Source organism: Capricornis sumatraensis, chromosome X (assembly GCF_032405125.1).
Source record: "Capricornis sumatraensis isolate serow.1 chromosome X, serow.2, whole genome shotgun sequence".
NCBI lineage: Eukaryota > Metazoa > Chordata > Mammalia > Artiodactyla > Bovidae > Capricornis > Capricornis sumatraensis.
The window spans coordinates 111,211,486-111,228,029 of NC_091092.1; the positions used below are offsets into that span (position 1 = coordinate 111,211,486).

At 34.9% G+C, this 16,544-nt stretch overlaps 1 protein-coding gene across 1 annotated transcript in view; it reads left to right on the top strand.

The window, feature by feature from the left end:
- DMD (dystrophin) overlaps nt 1-16,544 on the top strand; it is a 1,795,368-nt gene that overhangs the window by 320,256 nt on the left and 1,458,568 nt on the right. Inside the window, exons 15-16 of the mRNA XM_068961890.1 lie at nt 3,979-4,220; nt 10,495-10,675. Coding sequence (XP_068817991.1) covers nt 3,979-4,220; nt 10,495-10,675 — 423 coding nt within the window. The remainder of the gene's footprint in view (nt 1-3,978; nt 4,221-10,494; nt 10,676-16,544) is intronic.

Genomic DNA, 16,544 nt, shown 5'->3' on the forward strand with positions numbered 1-16,544 from the left:
TAATAAGCTCTTATGTACTCATTGCTGATTGATATTATTTCTTATAAAATGTATAAATATACTTTATCCCATATTAGTGCCATATTATTTAAAATTACTATCTTTAAAAAATATTTATTATTTTTCACAAATTATCTTTTTCAGTCATTAAAAACTCCTCCTGTCCCTAATTTCACCATTTGAAAGATCTGATCTCTTTTCCTTGTTTCCTGTAGGTTCTTTTTTCATTTCTTTATATTAACATTGACAAATATTTATTGGTTGCCTGGTATATGTCATGTTTGGTGTAACAATTCACACATGTTAACTCAGAACCTTGATAAGTGTTCTATGAAGTCAATTGTATTTTAAAAAAATTTTTATTTTATATTGGAGCATAGTTGATTAACAGTGTTGTATTACTTTCAGCTATACAGCCGAGTGATTCACTTATATATACACATGTGTCTATTTTTTTTCCAGATTCTTTTCCCATTTAGAGTACTACAGAGTACTGAGCAGAGTTCCCTGTGCTATACAGTAGATCCTTGTTGGTTAACTATTTTATATATAGTAGTGTGTACATTGGAGAAGGCAATGGCACCCCACTCCAGTACTCTTGCCTGGAAAATCCCATGGATGGAGAAGCCTGGTAGGCTGTAGTCCATGGGGTCGCGAAGAATCAGACATGACTGAACGACTTCACTTTCACTTTTCACTTTCATGCATTGGAGAAGGTAATGGCAAGCCACTCCAGTGTTCTTGCCTAGAGAATCCCAGGGACAGGGGAGCCTGGTGGGCTGCCGTCTGTAGGGTTGCATAGAGTCGGACACGACTGAAGCGACTTAGCAGCAGCAGCAGCAGCAGCAGCAGCAGCAGTGTGTACATGTCAATCCTCATTCCATGGATGAAAAAGTAAAGTCCAATATGAGTATTTAGCAGAACCAAGTTCACTCATTTAGTAAAGAGAGAGGTCAGATTTGAACTCAGGTGTGCCTAATACCAGAGCTCTTACTGTGAACTTTTATACCCTTTTGCCTGCCTTTACCATTTATCCTCACAAGAAATCCTTCTTGTACATGTTGTTATACTTTCATTCCCTTTATTCAGTTATAAAAGTCAATATGCTTATTAGTGGAGAGTACTGAAGATTTCAAAGTGGGATGGTACTCAATTCACTTTTCCCATTTATATTAATTTCTTTTCTAGCAATGTTTAGCATTTGGACATATTTTAGACAGGACATTGAACTGATAATTTCAGGTAATGATCAAGGACTCATTAAATTCTATCTCTGGATTTTATTAGGTGCCATGGAACTTACTGACAATTCATTATAATTTGATTTGTATTTTGATGATTAAATTAACATGTATTATTCATATGAAAATTAATTTATTATTTTTTTCCAATTGCCTAGGGGTTTTCATGTGGTTGACCTCAGAAACAATGAGATAATATTTTCTGTATTCCCTTATCATTTGGACTAATGCTAAATAAATTCAGTCCAGCATCATTCCATCAGTACTTTTAATTTACTTTAACACCTCTTGTTTGTCTATCATGGACTTGGACTACCAAGGACTCCCTTCTTCTAAGTGCTTATTCACATTTAATATATGCTGAAAATATTTCTCCTAAACATCTGGTCCTTTAGATCCATGCCACATTTTTGAGTCATTTTCTAACATAATTTACAGTTTCTACCCTATGTATTTTTAAATTACTCCATTTCATTTTCCAGCAATAGTATCAGCATTTTATCACAGTATTTTTTCTCAAAATGAGTGCCTATAAGACTGGACATTTGGATTCTTCTCTTATACTTTGCAACAAACATGATTTTATAACTATAGTTTCTTAGTGGCATCCCTCGGAACATATTTTGGTATAATTCTTGGTCACTGCTCAAAACCAAATTATCCCAAGCAGAATATCCCATGAAACATCCAGATGTCTCAATGTCTCAATAACACCAGTTGCTTCCTTAACTATTACAAGGGTATTAGAGGAATAATTTGCTCCTGCAAACCACAGGCTTCCTTTTATAGCTGTATATGTGGAAATGATGTTTGTGGTTTGCTTTCTGCAGTGTCATCTTGAATACTGTCAAACTCTGAAATTAGCGAAACTAGAGCTGTGTTTCAAATGAATTGAGAGATGTGGTTTGGCAGCATAGCATAATTACAACAAAATAAAAATCAGAGTATCTGAGCAGAGAAAAGTAGAAGAGAATAAAATAATATAGTTGTTGACTTCAAATCCATGTTTTTTATTCTTTATAAAGAGTAAAAGGGGAGGCATGTACAAGTTAGCCAAACTTCAGGCCTCATATTTGCTAGAGATGGTCTTCAGACTTCTTAATAACTTACTGGTCCTTTAACTAAATCATATTATCAGAAAGTCGTATAAAATGGACATTCATAAAAGTAGATTCTCCTGGACAAGTTGGTCTTCACTAGATCACATTAGCCCCTTAGATACTTTAATCTAGAGGAAGACTGTTACACTGAGCTTATGATCTCTTTTGAGATTTGTGAATATATGTAGGAATAGGAAACATTTGAGTATTCAGTATTTCAGAAATATTAAGAAGTTATCAGTGCTGTCATAGCTATGTTTTAATGTCCATATTATATTTAATATTTTTTAGTGTAATTTACTAAAGAAGTTGCTATGTAAACAAATTGTGTATAAGAACATTTACATGTTGTGAACTCTACAGAATTAATAATGTGATATTGCTGTACTATCATTAGTATGGCATTAGTTACATATTGGCATTAGTTACATATCATACTTTGAAAAAAAATCAAATGAGATGAAATATATTAAAAGACAACATATTCCGTAAGACATAGTAGGTTTTCTGGAAGGCTAAAGTTGATAATGATATGGTTATGTTTCCATTTTGCCCTTGATAGACTTTTTTCTGCTTAAGTATTTCTATAGCTCATTTTCAAATATTCAGATCAACCTCCACATTTGTAAATGATGTGTAAATAATTTAAAAATCTTCTTTATAATTAGAAAGATTTTTTTTTCCAAATGCTTGTTTTCTTTCTTTGGACTCATGTTCGGTCTGCTTATCTCTGGCTTTGTATAGCATAAACAGATAATTAAATTGATTTTTTTTTAAAATACATATTCACTTTTTACAAAATAGAAGTAGAGTCATGGATGTGGAAAGCAAACTTTGGGTTACCAGAGAATAAGGAGAAGAGAGGGATAAATTGGGAGATTGGAATTGACATATGCACACTCCTGTATATAAAATAGAGAACTAAGAAGAACCTGCTATATAGCGCAGGGAACTCTACTTAATACTTTGTAATGGCCTGTGTTGGAAAAGACTCTAAAAGAGTGGATACATGTATATGTATAACTGATTCACTTTGCTGTATACCTGAAACTAACACATCACTATAAATCAACTAAGATGGCCAATAAAATTATTTTAAAAGAAATTGGAAATTTAAAATTTTATGTCCATATTTTAATTAAATACATGTATGATGCAGTGATCAATAAAGGGATTTCAAACAAAAAAATCCAAATAATAACAATTCAACTAATTGTAAATCTTTTTAAAAAGTAAAAATATAAGTTACTTTTTAGATGTATAGTTTAATAATATACATGATATTTAACATTTATTTGGAAATATCCAAAAAGTTATTTGACTGTAATCTTCCATCCCCCCATCATTACTTTGTGCATTTTTTGTTTTTATTTAAATGTATTCTACTCTACTATATCTTATCCTTATCTAGTACTTTGTTATATTCATGTTCTGTGATAAAATGCAACTCCAGCAATTTATAGTCAATAATCAGAAATCATATTGATACTTCAGCTTCTTCAATAAATAAATGATTTATTTGAAATCATTCAGATGATGAATAGTTTTAAACTTGAGTCAACATTGATTTTCAGATAATGTCTTTCAGTTTGTGGCTTCAGTGGATATATATATATTTTTTAAATCTGTCTTTCTAGAGGGTGTTAATGCTGACAGTATCAAACAAGCCTCAGAACAACTGAACAGCCGGTGGATCGAGTTCTGCCAATTGCTAAGTGAGAGACTTCACTGGCTGGAGTATCAGAACAACATCATCGCTTTCTATAATCAGCTACAACAATTGGAGCAGATGACAACTACTGCAGAAAACTGGTTGAAAACCCAACCCACTACCCCATCAGAGCCAACAGCAGTTAAAAACCAGTTAAAAAATTGCAAGGTAAGAATCTTTGCTCCTATTTGGAGCATCATAAGTAGGACTTTCTTAGAAATTTCCAGAAGAATAGCAGAGTACTTAATGATAAAATTTTCCTCTTAAGGGTTTAGTGAAACACAGTAAAGATTAAAATAGGTAACATATGGATACTTGAGTCCTGCAAGCTTAGTTACACATAATTAATTGATTTTGTCAGATTGCAAAATGATGAGGCAGTATTGGAATGTGGGAACCACATGTATCCTATGGAAAGTGGAAAATAATTTGGAGCTCTTTCTTATAACAGTTAGGAAAACCCAGTCATATGTTCAAAATGTGGAATCCACACAAACACAAGTAGCTGATATCCTATATAATCGGATATATGAGGAAAATCTTTTTAAATGACAGTTATTAAATTTGGATAACTAGAGGAAGGTCATTTACAAAAATACTTTTTATATGTGCTTGGAATATAGAGGAATCTCAAGGGATAGTACAGTAACCCAGCATCAGAGCTGTTATTATTCTTAAAATAGAAGGGATCAGGGAGAGAGAAGTTACAGAAAGCCTGAAGATGAATTAGATGTCCATTGTAAAGACAGCTTTCAGAGCCAGTCCAGTGCTAACACAGGAATGGAGCCAGAAAAATAGACACTCTGTTTTACTCTCTTTCTTGCCTTCAGAATCTGAACAGGACTCCCCATCAACTAAAATTAATCAGAAGTCAGAGGACAAAAAGCGGTAGTCTATAACTGTCATTCTCCTGGGTTACAGGAGAAGGTTGGGCTGTGTATCTAGTAGGGTAAACAAGATACAACACAGACGAAAGGGCTGCGAAAGAGACTAAAAGAGTATTCTGCATGTGTAAGAAAACAAGAGATATATCAATAGAAACAACTTGAACATTTTGCATAAGTAGCTACTACAAAATGTTAGTTTGTATAGTTAAACACTTTTTATGGGAAGTGGGAAGGTGCTTACAGGATAGATGAAAAGGTTTCCAGGATGAACTTTAAGGGTAGACTGAGGTGACTGGGTTTAATATTAAAAGCAGTAAATGAGGGTTAATCTGCATACTTTGGAAATAATGGTTTAAATAATGGGAAACTGAAGATGGAGAGATGACAGGGTTGGTTTGGAGGCTATTGAACCCAGAAAGTGATGGGAAATTCAAAGTTATTTTGAAGGGGAAGTCAGATGAAGGATTTGATGAAGTTTCTTCACATGATGAAACTACAGCTTTACTAGAAAGTAAATAAATTTAGCAAATACATTTATGGATAAAGAATACCATATAGTGAGGCATTTATTTTATTAGTGAAATATACAAGTATAGGGAATTTCTTTTCCCTATAATTCTAGATACATTTTGCTATTAAAGAATAGAATCCATGACTTTGTTCTGTAAATTAGTGGAATATTTCACCTATATCATTTCTTGTAATAAAAAAATCTGATGATAGTTCTTTAACCTGTTTCTTGAGATTCAAATATAAATATTAATTATATCTTCAAAATGCATTCATTCATAAAATACATATTCAGTGTCTCTAATGTGGCTAAGAATGATATTAAGTGTATTAACTGGTTCGGGCTGCCATAACAAATACCATAGACTGGGTGGCTTAAACACAGAAATTTATTTTCTCACAGTTCTAGAGGCTGAAAATCCTAGATGAATGTCTGGCAAGGTTCAGCTTCTGGTGAGAACTCTGTTTCTGGCTTGCAGACAGCTGCCTTCTCACCACGTTCTCACTTGGTCTTCTCTTGGCACATGTGCATGGAAGGAGAAAGATCTCTCTCTCTCCCTTTAAGGCCTCTGGTCCTGTCTTAAACTCTGTGTTTAAGACCTGATTTAACCTTAATTACTTACTAAAAACCTCATAGCCAATGATAGCCACCTTGTGAGGTTAGAGTTTCAGCACATAAATTTGGGGGGGGGCATCATCCAGTCCACAGATTCTCCCTGTACCCCCTTATTTATGGCCTGTCACATACCATGAGCCCCCAAAGTCCAGAAGTCATAACTCACTCCACCATCAACTCCAAAGTCCAAAATCTCTTCATCATTTAAATCAGATATGAATGAGACTCAACATATCCCGAGATAAAATGCCCCTCCGGCTGTGGACCATTAAAACCAGGACGACATATGTGTTTTCAAAATATGGTGGGACAGGCATAGGGAAAGGCATTCTCATTCCCAAAGGAGTAAAAATGGGGAAGAAAAAAGGGATGATAGATCCTGCTGTTGCTGCTAAGTCACTTCAGTTGTGTCCAACTCTGTGCGACCCCATAAACGGCAGCCCGCCAGGCTCCCCTGTCCCTGGGGTTCTCCAGGCAAGAACACTGGAGTGGGTTGCCATTTCCTTCTCCAATGCATGAAAGTGAAAAGTGAACGTGAAGTCACTCAGTTGTGGCTGACCCTCAGCAACCCCGTGGACTGCAGCCTTCCAGGCTCCTCCGTCCATGGGATTTTCCAGGCAAGAGTACTGGAGTGGGGTGCCATTGCCTTCTCAATAGATCCTAATCAAGTCCAAAATTTAGCAAGGCCAATTCCATTGGATTTAAGGTTTGAGAATAATCTTCTCTGGCTTGATGCCCTTCTTTCCAATCCTGCTGGGGTGATAGTTCTACTTTAGGACCTACTGGGGTGGCAGGCACTTAAGCTTTGGGAAGGTCAGCGTGAGCATTCATTGATCCTACCCTTATAACATTGTCGTAGAGTAGATGAGAAGACATTAAGTAAACGATTAAATAAACAGATATAAAATCACCACTGGGACAAACGTTTTAAGCAGAGTTCTGGGAGAATATCTAACAGGGAAAACCTGACCTTGGTAGAGCCACTGAGCGCAGCTTCCTTGAGGCAGGTACATTTGAGTTGAAATTGGGAGAATAGCAGGGAAGGAGGCTTCAGGCAGAATAAACATGGTGAGGAGGGAGCAATAATGACCAAAGAACTGAAATAAGGCTGATGTGAATACTGAGCATAAAAAGGCAAAAATGCAAGCACATGGTGGTGACTCAGACAGTAAAGAATCTGCCTGCAATGCAGGAGGCCGGGGTTCGATCCCTGGGTCAGGAAGATCCCCTTGAGAAGGAAATGGCAACCCACTCCAGCATTCTTGCTTGGAGAATCTCATGGACAGAAGAGCCCGGCTGAACAGCTAACACCTTCAATTTTCACATAGGAGACAAAGCAATGATTCTTAGGGCACACTAGGGCCTTGGTCTCTTTCTGAGGAGAGAATGGAGATCACCGGGAGTTATATATCTTAAATATTCTCTCAGGGTTGGAGAAGTCATCCTAAGTGAAATTAAATGTTTTTTTTTTTTTTTTTCTGCATTCAGCCACAAAATTCCAAATTCTGATTATACGATTCCATCCCTTTTTATTACCCTTACTCTTTCTCTCTTCCCCATTGGTTCCTATTAATTTGATGTATCACCTTAGGTAGACTGTTTAGCAGGACAGCCCAAGATCATTCACACAACAGGTAAAACTGCACTATTTCGTTGTGATTAGTGATAGGTAAGTAGATTAGCCCTTCCTATTTGTCAGTGTAGTCTGTTATTTGAAGATTTTTTTAGGAGTAGGGTGCAGATTTAACTCTGAATCTAATATTTACCAGAACTGTTCTTGGTATGTTGAGGGTTAGGGAGCACTTTAGGAATTGGAAGAAATCCATGGACATTTTTCTGAGAAAAATACACGTTTTTCCAGGGTAAACATACAATTTTAAAGGATAAACAAACTCAGAGAACATGCCTTACTGTGGAGGACCAACCACGCTAAGGCTTTTTTATGGAAATGAGTAATTGTCATCATTGTTAACATCTTTTAAATGTTAAATATTTGAGGTCAGAATGATATTTCCTATAATTTACTCTCAGAACTTTAAGGTCCCAGCTGAACATTTGCCCAAATGTTTTATTAGTTTCAAAGTCCCCTTTGTTTTGCAGAATATACTTTGCTATACTGTAGGCTCCTTATATAGCCCCCTAAACAGGAAGAATGACGGCCTTCCATCTGGCCAAATGTAAATCGGGTTATTAAATGTTTCACAGCAGATGTCAATGGTACCATTTGCAAGTCTAGTGTACAAAGTGAATGTCTGTAATTCTATGATCCAAACCACAGAGTATTACCTTTTGCCTCTTTCATATTCTTTGTCTATGAATATACACCTACCTTCTCGCACTTGATCAAGAGGCTTTATATTTGAATGGGAGAGATGGGGGTCATCTCCTCATTTATTTAAATGTCTTTCATTTTCACCTACCAGAAGAATTTAATAGTTAGAGATTAACATACCTGAATCAACTCATACTGATATAATCATATACCAAAATTTCTCTGAAAGTTATCTTTAGATCTTCTGAAATAGATAAAATTATCTATGTGATAAATTTATCTTATTCATTCCTAAGACAAATGTTACTTTCTCTAAAAGAGTATGGTAAAGAATCCGCCTGCAATGCAGGAGACCTAGGTTCGATCCCTGGGTCAGGAAGATCCCCTGGAGAAGGGATGGGCTACCCACTCTAGTATTCTGGCATGGAGAATTCTATGGACTGTACAGTCCATGGGTTCACAAAGAGTCAGACATGACTGAGTATGCATGCATCCAAATATATATATATATATATACACATATACTTTTTACTTTAATTTCCAGGAAGGTGAGATTTATATTTAGTTCATAATTACTATAATTCTATAAATTTTCCCTTCTAATTGGCTTGTGTTTCCCTGATAGCTCAGTTGGTAAAGAATCTGCCTGCAATGCAGGAGACCTCGGTTTGATCCCTGGGTCAGGAAGATCTGCTGGAGAAGGAAGTCTACCCAGCCCAGTATTCTCTCCTGGAGAATGCCATGGACTGTATAGTCCATGGGGTCGCAAAGAGTCGGACACAACTGAGTGACTTTCGCTTTCAGTTGGCTTATGATCCAATTTTTGAATTTTAATTATCCTGTTTTTAATATTTTGAATGGTAAATGATCCTGAAGTACTTTTTCTAGAGGTAGCATAGTTATGATTTCTAAGTGAACAATCATGGCAATAGTACTTTAAAAAAGAACATATTGTGATTTCTTTGAGTTCAGATTATATATATATCAGATACTTATGAACTGCAACTTCATTGGAGACAAAAGAGTTTGAAAACATTTATGTCAAGAACAGCACTGTTCTGAAGAAATCGAATGCAGGCCACAAATGTGAACTACATGTGTAATTTTAAATGCTCTAGAAATGACATTGAAATAGGAAAAAAAAATAGGTAAGTCAGTGAATTTCAATAACATATTTACCCTGATATATCAAAAATATCATTTTAAGATTTAATAATTATTTAAATCTATGTGAGTTTGTATTTTCATACCAACTCTGAAATCTAGTGCATGTTTTACAATGACAACACATCTAAATTTGGACTAACTACTTTTCAGATGCTCAGTAGTCACAGTTGACTAGAGACTACCACACTGGATAGCCTGGCAGAGTGTCCATGTGACTTGATGAAACAAATCAGAATAGTCTTGAGGGTGAGAAGGAGTGTTATTAACAATTATGCCAGGACAACAAGAGTAACACAGAGCAAAGAGTCCCTCTAATTAAAATGATAGCAATTGCCTATTCAGTCAGAATAAGGAAGACCATACAAAACTTAGATAATTATAGACACAAGTATGTGAGTGTATATACATATTAGTATGTAAATTACAAATATATGTGTACATATATGATTATAATATATATTCTACATACATATATGTAATCTATATAACATTAATATATATGCATATATTTGGCTTAATATATATATAGACACATATAGATATGTATGTATATTTATAATTTAAATTCTACACAAATGAATTTAAAGTCAAAAATTGTTCATTGGATAAGCTTATAATTTGAAGCAAAGGTGCACAATTTTGAGATGAGAGTTGTAAAGGAACATCTGTGTTTGATTTATGAAAAAGATGTAAGGTCATTCATAGTACTTTTCAACTGTATCCATCCATACCTGATGATGTTCTAAATGATGTCATTTTGAAATTTAAAAATTGTTGTTTACGATGGTATCTGTTGAGTGAAGAGCCAAGGTATTCTCAAATTGATGATGTGTGCTGGAGGCTTGCTTGAGCCATCTTGGATGTTTGTTATCAATTTTTTGATAAAGGCCTTTAGCTAAGCTTGCATCACTGCCTTTCAATACTTTCCTTTGCAAAACTGTAACGTATGCAAAGTAACAGTGTTATTTAATACTCTAAATTATGGTACAGGATGAAGTCAACCGGCTGTCAGCTCTTCAGCCTCAAATCGAGAGATTAAAAATTCAAAGCATAGCCCTGAAAGAGAAAGGACAAGGGCCAATGTTCCTGGATGCAGACTTTGTGGCCTTTACAAATCATTTTAACCAAGTCTTTGCTGATATGCAGGCCAGAGAAAAAGAGCTACAGACAAGTAAGTAAAAATACTTACAATGACTGACTTGATATTTTCCTAATTAGTTACTTATTATGAAAAGAGTAAGTACTAACATGAAAGAATGATTTCCATCAAAGAAACCATGCTCCCTACAAGCTATAGTAACATGTAATGAAATGCTATTGCAGGAAAATGGATACATTAGATTTCCATTTCTCTCCCTCCATTATAATTTCATGACTATGAGAAGCAAATAAAGCGTATGTTGTATAAAGGCATAACTTCTCCTTGGCAAGTTGCAAATTTTACAGTCCAATGTTTGGAACATGGAAGGAAATAAAAGAGCAGTTGAAGCCCTATTAGTAGGTTTTCATCAAATCCAGTTTGCTTCATGTATAAGAATATCTAGCTAGGTGTCTTCTATCAATTTATATGAAGATTATTATAGCTGTAGCATACAAGTGGCAATTGAAACTCAGCCAAGGACAAATCATTCTTTGGGCTGCATTTTACTATTGGATCATTCTAGCTATACCGTATCTTCTTTTTTCTCATTTACTGGTAAAATACAACATAAGAGTGGAGCAATTATGCAAATACCTACCATATAACTAGCAAATTTTTCAGGATGTCTCTTTTGTCTTTCACCAATTTGCTCTTAGGATATTAATACACAGTCCAAATACCCCTACTCATCAGCCTACTTTTGAAGACAAAATTTCCTTTGACAAGCAGGTTTTTGAGCACTTTTAAGTATCAGCGGAAGAGTTTTTGAGTCACCATATACATATATGCATATGTATATATATGTACACACAAAGGAGTATAGAATAAAACTAGCTTTCAAAGCATTAAGATAAAAATATTTTTTTAAAGTTATACTTTAAGTTGTTATGAGAAGCACAAGAGCATATATTTGTTTTCGACTAAGACTTTAAATTTGTTTGAACACATGCATTTTTAATTGCTTTCCTTTGTAAATATGCAACAAATTTACCACACAATAACATTTATAGAATCAGTATAGTGTAATATATGGGCTTTCCTCACTTTCTAATGTTTTTTTTTCCTTTTATTTCCTGGTGAAATCATGTATTGAAAGATGAATGCTTTTTTTTTTTTTTTTTCCTTTTACTTCAAAGTCATTTTTTGCTGAGGAGTTTATTTTACTGATATGGAATGAAGGAATACAACTTTACAGTCACGTCAGCTCCCTCTAGTGGATTTCAGTGTACTTGTTGCTGGACTTCTCTAAAATCAATTGGGGAAAAGAATGAATGTCCTAAATTTTCAAACATTGACCTATTTAAGAATAATGCATTTCCATTACCATAAAATCCATAAACCTTCCTTAAAATCAAGTACATGTTGATGGTTATAATGTAACTGGTTGGCAAAGGAGCATATTCACTGAAATTTATTTTAATTTATATAAACATTAAGATTTAACATGTCTGTTTCTTTTAAAGGTATTCAAACTGTTGATGTGTGATAACATATTGTATTATGATACCTTCTATCTATACAGCTATCAATATATTCATCTATATTATCATATCTTCTCTTTATCTTTCATATGTATGGTGATAGTTTATAAAAAACTGCCAAATATTTTCACTCCATTTTTGTCTAAATAAAATATTCCCCTTTCCACTGTAGTAACCAAAATATCTCTAGCACTGTGATACAATCATTTGGAAAACTTGTTTTGATTCCTTAATAATCATTAATTAAATATGGATTATATATATTAATTATATGCCATTTATATTTACACATAATTTATATGTAGTATATGTATTTAATATTATTATAAATTATGTATGCAATTTATAGTTGCATATATTATATATTATACATATATTATATAATTTATATACATATTTTATGTAATTTATGCATATGTATTATGTACACATATAAAAATGGTGAGTAAAAAATTCACCATGTCAAGTCATATTACAGTTAAATTTGTTAACTAATAATTATTTTCAAGGAATTTGCCATATGTATGTGTTCCCTAAACTGACACCAGGGAGTAAATCTCATTACTTGTATCACTACATGGTGCTTTGAACATATTAAGTATTCAGCGAATAAGAGCTACCACAAAGACCTGGAAATCCATCTTGACTTTCATCCCCTCTTTCCTTTTCTTCACTAGTGTTCTCGCAGTTAAACAGAAACTTGACTTTTTAAGTGTACTTTGAATGGTGAAAATTGGTGTGAGGAATTGGTGGTTGGTACCTGGCAAAAATGATATGAAAAATAACACTAAAAGTTAAATGTGTTCTATATTGATAGCAATTTTTAGTCTATAAACAATAGTCTTATAAATCATCGTTCTTAGTGCTTAGAGGCAACCCTTTGAGAATATGATTATTATTCCCATCTCATTTAAGAACTGGAGGATATATTAATGCATTAATATATTAATGCTATATTAATAGCAGCATTATTCATGATAGCCTCAAAATGGAAGCAACCCATATGCCCATCAACTGATGAATAAATAAGTTGAGTATATCCACACAATGAAATAATACTCAGTAATGAAAAGTAATGAAATACTGATACATGCTACAGCATGGTTTTCTTAAAAACATTATGCTAAGTGAAAGAAGCCTCTCACCAAAGACCATATATTTTATGATTACATTTATTAGAAATGTCCACACTATGCAGTTCTAAAGAGACAGAAATAAATGAATGGTTGCCTAAGGCTAGAAGATTGAAATGGTAGCATTGCCTCCCAAAGCAATTGCTAAACCCTTTTCTAGAAACTGCAAACCAGAAAGATTATTTTCTACCCTAGATGAGTTTGGAAAATAGCAAAAAGTTTGTTAGGATAATCCATTATTATAACAAAGAAGAGATTAAATGTTCTTTTTAAATGTAAATATGGAAGCATTGTTTGAAATATGCTTTGAACTCCTTTCAGTTGTGAGGTGGAAATCATGTCAAGGAAATTATTATTTTGTTGTTGTTGTTTGGTGGTTTTTACCAGCCATTGGGAAAGTGGCAGCATAAATTATAACAAAACAAGTGTTTTCTTATTTTCTAAAACTTTAAAAGTGTGTTCTTTTGTTCTTTAACCCTAGATTGCTGACACAATAGTTTTCTTTTCTTCTTTAAAAAAAAAAGTGACAAGAACTCATAACGTGAGATTTATCTTCCTAACAAACTTTTAAGTGTAAATAAAGTGTTAAGTGTAAGTCAGTATTGTACAGCAGATCTCTAGAATTAACTCTTGCACAATTGAAACTTGGGGGTTTCCTGGATGATGTGGTGCTTAAGAATCAACCTGCAATGCAGGAGACACAGGAGATGTGGGTTCGATCCCTGGGTCGGGAAAACCCTCTGGAGTAGGATGTATATTATCATATGTGAAACGAATCACCAGTCCAGGTTTGATGCAGGATACAGGATGCTCGGGGCTGGTGCACTGGGATGACCTAGAGGGATGGGATGGGGAGGGAGGTGGGAGAGGGGTTCAGGATGGGGAACACGTGTACATCCGTGGTGGATTCATGTTGATGTATGGCAAAACCAATACAATATTGTAAAGTAATTAGCCCCCAATTAAAATAAATAAATTTATATTAAGAAAAGAAACCTATTCCAGTATTCTTGCCTGGAAAATCCCATGAACAATAATTCAATACATAGTTTTGAACACTTGGTGTGTGCCATGAAAATAATGGATGCTAGGTATTTAGTGGAGAAAATTAGGAGGGAGATTTATGTCTTCAAGGAGCTTATAGGAATAAAGATAGTGAACAAATGAATATCTAAATTTTATTATCATAGATTATAATCACTTAGAAAATGTTATTCTGGGGTGGTAACATTTGAGTCAAACCCCAAGGATATGCAGGAAACAGCTGTATAGTGAGTTAAAGGAAGGATATTAGGAAAAATGGAAATACACACGAATGTCCTAAAGTAGGGAAGTGTTTGACATGTCCAAGAAGACAGAAATGAGGTCTGGAGGGAGGAAACCATCAAATAATGGAAAGATTAGGATAAAATCAGGATGGAGTTCATGCAGGCTATCCCCTAGATGCTCCTGTAAAAAGTTCAGGTTATATTTAAGAAGTGTTGAAATGTCTAAAAGAATTTCAATTAAAGAAATGAAGTAATCTGATTCATGTTTCTGAAAGATTGAAGAAGGGTCAGAGCAGAAGTAGGTAGGGGCAATGGTAGCCACACAGGCATCACTTTGGACTAGAGTTGTGGTACAGTAGATAAAGGAAAAGTTCGGGCAGCCCTTGAAGTGCTGATCATCTGGGGAGGTGTAGTAGGAAGTACTCTTAGCAAAAATTACAGAGAATCACTTTTGCTTCCTATGGAGATCATGGAAAAAAAGTTTAGGATGGCCAGCAAAAAGTACTCCCTATGGCCATAATTTCAAGCTCTGTTGTTAGTCCCTACTACTCCCTGTTAAGATGCAGAGATTGAGAAGGGAAACAAAGGTTGACCTGAGTTAGCTCTTTCAGCTCCAGATCAGAAACTTGACCTTATTTACTTTTATATACAGGAAAGGAATTCTTTTGTTCTGGAAGACAAAATCTGTATCACTTTGCTTTTCAAGTCCAGAAAAGAAAAGAAGAAAAGCTGTTTGTAAATGGTCCTTTTGTTTTCATACTGTTGTCTTTATCAATACCACCAACAGCATGAATAATGGACACATTTATTTAAGCTTAATATGTACTTCATGCCATGAGATACAGGAATTGCTCCCTGACCTTGAGAATCTTGAGAACACATGCTAAATGCCAATGGAGCATGAAAAATAATGTTTTGAACACTTATTTAGCAGGAGTTCTTAAAGATAGGTTTGATGAACCAGAAGGGCTAATATTAAAAACAGTGGAAAAGAAGGAAAATGCAGCAACCCCCTCCACAAACACTTCCCTTATATCATAACAAAAATTTCAGTAATATAGAATTTATACTTACCACCGTCTTGGTTGTGTATGCATGCCAAGTTACTTCAGTAGTTCTGACTCTTTGAGATACTATGGACTGTAGCCCACCAGGCTCTTCTGTCCATGGGATTCTCCAAGTAAGGATACTAGACAGGGTTGCCAAGCTTCCTCTGGGGGATCTTCCTGACCCAGGGATCCAACTAGCATCTCTTAAGTCCTCTGCATGGGCAGGCAGATTCTTTATCACTAGCACCACCTGGGAATCCCACAGACTTGTTTGGAAAATTGTGATGGACATAGAAAGTGAACAATTTGTTTAGCAGGTGATTATTAGAGCAATGATTGTGAAAAGATCCAGATTCCAGTTGGTTCATTGGTTGTTATTCAGTGGCTCCGTCATGTCCAACTCTTTGTAATCCCACAAACTGCAGCACACCAGGCTTCCCTGTCCTTCACCATCTCCTGGTGGTTGCTCAAACTCATGCCCATTGAGTCAGTGATACCATTCAAACATCTCATCCTCTGTCTCCCCTTTTCCTCCTGCCTTCCATCTTTCCCAGCATCAGGGGTTTTTTTCTAATGAGTTGTCTCTTCCCATCAGGTGGCCAAAATATTGGTGCTTCAGTATCAGTCCTTCCAATGAATATTCAGGATTGATTTCCTTGAGGATTCACTGGTTTGATTGTAAGAGTCTTCTCTAGCACCACAGTTCAAAAGCATCAATTCTTCAGTGCTCAGCTTTCTTTATAGTCAAACTCTCACATCCATACATGACTATTGGAAAAACAATAGCTTCTACTAAAAGGACCTTTTTCGGCAAAGTGATGTCTCTGCTTTTTAATACGCCATTTAGGTTTGTTATAGCTTTTCTTCCAAGGAGAAAGCGTCTTTTAAATTCGTAGCTGCAGTCACTGTCTTCATTGATTTTGCAGCCCAAGAAAACAGTCTGTCACTGTTTCCCCATCTATTTACCA